We start from the raw sequence: 5,000 nt of genomic DNA on the forward strand, positions 1-5,000 counted from the left end.
CAAAAAAGCTTTATCTATGCTCCTGTCTTTGCCTGTTCTAGTACCAGTAAGTATTGAGAAACAAAGGGGCATTTGAAACTAGTAAGGAGTTAATAATCCCTTTTTTATAAGTCCTGAAATGTGAGTATAAATATGAAGGTTACCAGAAACGACATAGCATTAAATGTTTCTGTTCATTTACAAGTTCACATTAATTACATATCTTACTCTTTTCCCAGAACCAGGGTAGTGCTCGCAAAATCTACGAGGATGTTGATGCCGCAGATCAGCTAAAGGGATTCTACCAGGAGCTGTCTACCCCCCTTCTATTGGATGTGCAGTTTAGCTATTCCGATGATGCTGTGCAGATGAATACTCTTAGTAGCACCCACTTCTACAACTATTTCCAAGTATGATGCTTTTTTTGGGGGGGAGGGGGTAAAGAGTTTCATTTGATGGGGATATTGAAGCCGATTATCTTGCATTTTAGTTCAGATTGAATTTTGTCTTTCAAAATTTCAGTATATAGAATCAGATTATGCAGAAGATATGGCAAAGTAGTTTTGATAGAGAGCATCTTTTTCAAAAATAATTTCTATAATAATTTTTTTGGTTAAATTTTTACTTTTTTTTACTTTTTTCATTTCCTCCTTTTGATGAGAGAAGTAGCACCTCTTAGGATCAATTTCATTTAATGATTAGTATCCTTACTGGTTTCACATACTAGCACAATTTACATTTCAAAGTTGAATAAATATCCAGGGAGGACCGTGCAACAGTATGAAAAATTTAAGGTAATTGCTATAAAAGAATACTTAATTAGTACTGTTAGGCACAGAACATATTCCGCGAAAAGCAGGGCAAGGCTGCAATACCATACATATCTTCAAATATATACACAATGTTGTGGCCTCTGAACTTTATATAGAAAATATAAACTTCTACTGTGGCAAGATAGAATCAACGAGGGGCATTAGTAGAGAAGGGCCAGGGGTGTGGCAGTTCCCTGTTGACCCCCACAAGGTCTGGCATGCTCCCCAAGGGCCACAATTTTTAACTTATATTTATAAATTACACCTATACAGGTCCAATTATAGCTTAAAAATACCCCTAGAATAGGTCATTTTTTATTAAATCTTTGTTTATTTTGCTCACCAATCCACTCTTGCCCCCCCCCCCCCATAAGAAAAAGCTGAAATGATACCTCTATTGTCAATATCACTGATAAAACAGTCCAGAGGTTGTTGACCTATCCTCTTCCAAACCATTACCAAAATGTCAAAATATACATTGTCTCTTTTCATAAGACATTACTTTAGTTTTGTTTAAGTTTAGTGGTATATGATAAATAGATACTTTCATCCATCAGGAATTCCTTTCCCTAAAAGTAAGGTTGACTTTTATTTCATCTTACAGGGCACAGAACTGGTAGTGACAGGCCAAACAGAATTAGATAATTTGAGTGGAATAAAAGCCAACATCACTGGACAAGGAAGGAATGGACACTTCTTTATGGGTGTAACAGGCTGGAATACCGTCAATCCACCTGACAAGCACCTTCTTTCACATTTACACCTTGCCCCTACACCAAAGAACTTTATTGAAAGGTTATGGGCTTTCCTGAAAGTAAAGGTATGATATAAAATAGATTTTGTGCCCTTTTTCCTCTGTAGAAGAGTATGTTCTAACCTGCAATATGATATGATTTGTAGATTTTGTACTTTTGTGATATTTAACTTCATATTAGAAAATATCATTATATCTAATCTATTCTTGTATTTAGGATCTGCTTAATGAAGAAAAGGCAGCCAAAGGAAACCATGAGAAAACTTCAGCACAGAGAAAGGCTTTGAAAATAGCTCTTGAGGTAAAGATTAGAAATACTTTCTTAATTTTGTTGTTACTTGGTCATATCACTATACTGTTCTCTTCAGTATTTAAGAAGATATTAGTAACTCTTCTTTATTTTCTTACTGTTAATGGCTAGTGCTTTCCTATTTATATAAGTTTTTGGCAAGTTTTGATTACAATTTATTTTTGCTGTACTTCTTGTTATCACTGATGTATGATACTGATAGGCCAATTAACTTCCAACTTGGCAAGGAATACTAGATTACAATATTTTTTCTTGTACTTTTTTTTTACTTCCAGCACCATTTTGTTACGCCACTGACATCGTTGGTGGTAGTACAGCCAGATCAAGAGAACTGTAAGGATTACGAGGATGATGACGACGAGGAAGAGGAAAAAGAAACAGAGAGCACTATTGATCAAACAGCAATAACGAAAATGGATGCTAATTCAACCTTCTCTGATTCCTTGGATACACAGGACTCAGTTGTCAGAACTTTTGATCCTGCCTCTATTCAGGTAAGATAATTAGATTCACTATGGAAACTGGTAGAATTCTGAACAGGAGCCTGACTTACTAAGAAGTAGCAAGAATTCTTTTGTTTGACCAAGATTTTCACTTAACTGTAGAGATTGGATTAAATGGCTGGATATGATGATACCTGTCATCACCTGTATTGTAATGCAACTTATCAAATAGCTATGATTAGTATTCTTTGATGGAATTACATTAGGAATATTCTACAGTTATATAGATCTAGGTTCTTCTTTATCTGTTGCTTCATAATGGAATTGAAAGACAGCATATTTTGCATATTTATGAAATAGGTATGGTGGACATTAATGATGAATTTGATTTCAGATTGTGATACAATTTATTATCATAAATGATGTCTTTTTGAATCGTTTTTTTTTTTATTGAAAAGTTTAATCCCAAGTCTTTTAATGGCAGTATCTGATTTTAGGAAATGTATGAATATTACCTGTTCATATTCAAGAATGCTGAGTAATGAGATGTATGTTATGCATAACCCTATATCTGATAGAATTTAAAATTATTAATGGTAAAATTAAAGACAAAATTATAATTTCATAACACATTCTACATAATTTGGCTCCTCATTTTGAGATCACTTGATATTATAGCTACTACAAAGACCATAAAGTGATTTGAATTTAAAGAAGAAAAAAGTGCAAAATAACACTACCCCATTATATATGAGGACACAATTTACTGCAACAGAAGTTAAACCATTACAGAGTGCCAATGATAGAATATTTTAAAATGTATCACAGTATATCAATTTTATATATGTGTGCTTTGGTAGAAATTGTATTTGTTTCAGAGTTTTTCTTGACATACTCTTGTATTTTCCAGGTTGTCAGTAACGATGAAGAATGGCATTCAATGGATTACGAACACGCTAGCCAAGAAAAATCACATGATGCTATTTGGGCTTGGGGGGGATCATGTGCAAATCATCCATCAGTCCCACTGTTGATGATAACCATGACTTTACTTGCCAGCATTTTCTCAAGTCAGGTAAGAAATCTTAAATGTTGTACTGTGTTTGATATTAAACATATTTTGGTTATTTTATCATTTAACTTAGTTCCAAGCGAACAGTAATTTCACAATGACCCAATAATAACCTAATGAGGTCTTTTCTAATTAAAGCATTATTTATTCAGGATAGAACTATTTATACCAACCTGTAAAGGTATATTCCATATGGAATATTAATGTTTTGGGTATTCAATTAATTATAAAACTGTTGTTTTTTCTGCTGTCAATCTATTCTCGTAGATTTTGAAATTGGTTTAACATAGATTAACATAGATTTATAAATTGACAGCCTATTAGACACTAACATAGGCTTGTTTGATTTCAATTTTGTGCCTGATATCCAGTGGCATACAGGTATATATAATCATCATTCAGGAATATATTTCTTATTATCTGAAAAGTATTCCATAGGAAAAAAAAAAAAGTGCTTTCCCAGCTTAAGATATAGTTTGCATTTGTCATCCAGTGTGTAGGTTGTGATTTAGCATGTTCAAATTGAGCCAAGACAGATTTTAGGAAAAGCATCTAGCCAGTTAAAGGTATCACACACACACACACACACACACACACACACACACACACACACACACACACACACACACACACACACACACACACACACACACATATGTGAGTGAGTGAGAATGAGTGAGTGAGTGAGTGAGTGCGTGAGTGAGTGAGTGAGTGAGTGTGAGTAAGTGAGTGAGTGAGTGAGTGGGTGGGTGGGTGGGTGAGTGAGTGAGTGAGTGAGTGAGTGAGAGTGAGTGAGTGAGTGAGTGAGTGAGAGTGAGTGAGTGTGAGTGAGTGAGTGAGTGAGTGAGTGAGTGCATGAGTGAGTGAGTGAGTGAGTGAGCGAGCGAGCGAGCGAGCGTGTGTGTGTGTGTGTGTGTGTGTGTGTGTGTGTGTGTGTGTGTGTGTGTGTGTGTGTGTGTGTGTGTGTGTGTGTGTGTGTGTGTGTATGTTTTTTTTATTTATTTATTTATCTACTTATTTATATGTAAATATATCAAAACATGCTTTAGAATTTCTGGTATATATAGTGGTGCTATAGTTTAATATTTTTGGTTAAATTTTGAGAAGACACCTGCAGTGACTTGAAGGTTGGAACTCAGTTTGTAGTCCAATATACAGTGGTGCATCTTCAAGTGATTACCACGGCCTCTATATTGCACCCTCCAGTAAAGGTTAATAAACACTAACATGTACATTTGGGCAAGATTGAGTTTGGATGGCTTTTTATTGGAGGGCTGGTGATTGGCACACAGATGTTTTCTAAAGGTTTAACTTGTCTTGCGTGTATGTTTCGTATTAACTTTTTTCAGCCCTGTACCTCTTTGATACTTTCTAAGTATACTTTCTAAGGATGATTTAACTTGAAAAATGTCAGTTTGCAGCAAGCTGCCTTGTATTGTATTCAAACTAAACTTAATATAAACCAAAAGATTTTAACTAATTGAAACACTGAGTCCAATAATAATTATTTATTTTATTTTATAATTTTTTATAGGGAGAAATACTTATTTCAATGAGTTCTAAGTGGGAACAAAGGGCTGTAATACCAGAAAACTGAATTGTTATAAAAGTGTGTAATCATGAAACTGCT

General features: G+C 34.5%; 1 protein-coding gene across 1 annotated transcript in view; it reads left to right on the forward strand.

Annotated features, from left to right (window-relative positions):
• The window catches only part of LOC125028750 (inter-alpha-trypsin inhibitor heavy chain H4-like), a 123,470-nt gene that overhangs the window by 117,566 nt on the left and 904 nt on the right, over positions 1 to 5,000 (forward strand). Inside the window, exons 11-15 of the mRNA XM_047618232.1 lie at positions 219 to 389; positions 1,396 to 1,611; positions 1,763 to 1,846; positions 2,131 to 2,349; positions 3,209 to 3,373. Of these exons, the coding sequence (XP_047474188.1) occupies positions 219 to 389; positions 1,396 to 1,611; positions 1,763 to 1,846; positions 2,131 to 2,349; positions 3,209 to 3,373 (855 nt within the window). The remainder of the gene's footprint in view (positions 1 to 218; positions 390 to 1,395; positions 1,612 to 1,762; positions 1,847 to 2,130; positions 2,350 to 3,208; positions 3,374 to 5,000) is intronic.

The sequence above is a fragment of the Penaeus chinensis genome, chromosome 9 (genome assembly GCF_019202785.1).
Source record: "Penaeus chinensis breed Huanghai No. 1 chromosome 9, ASM1920278v2, whole genome shotgun sequence".
NCBI classification, from domain to species: Eukaryota; Metazoa; Arthropoda; class Malacostraca; order Decapoda; family Penaeidae; genus Penaeus; species Penaeus chinensis.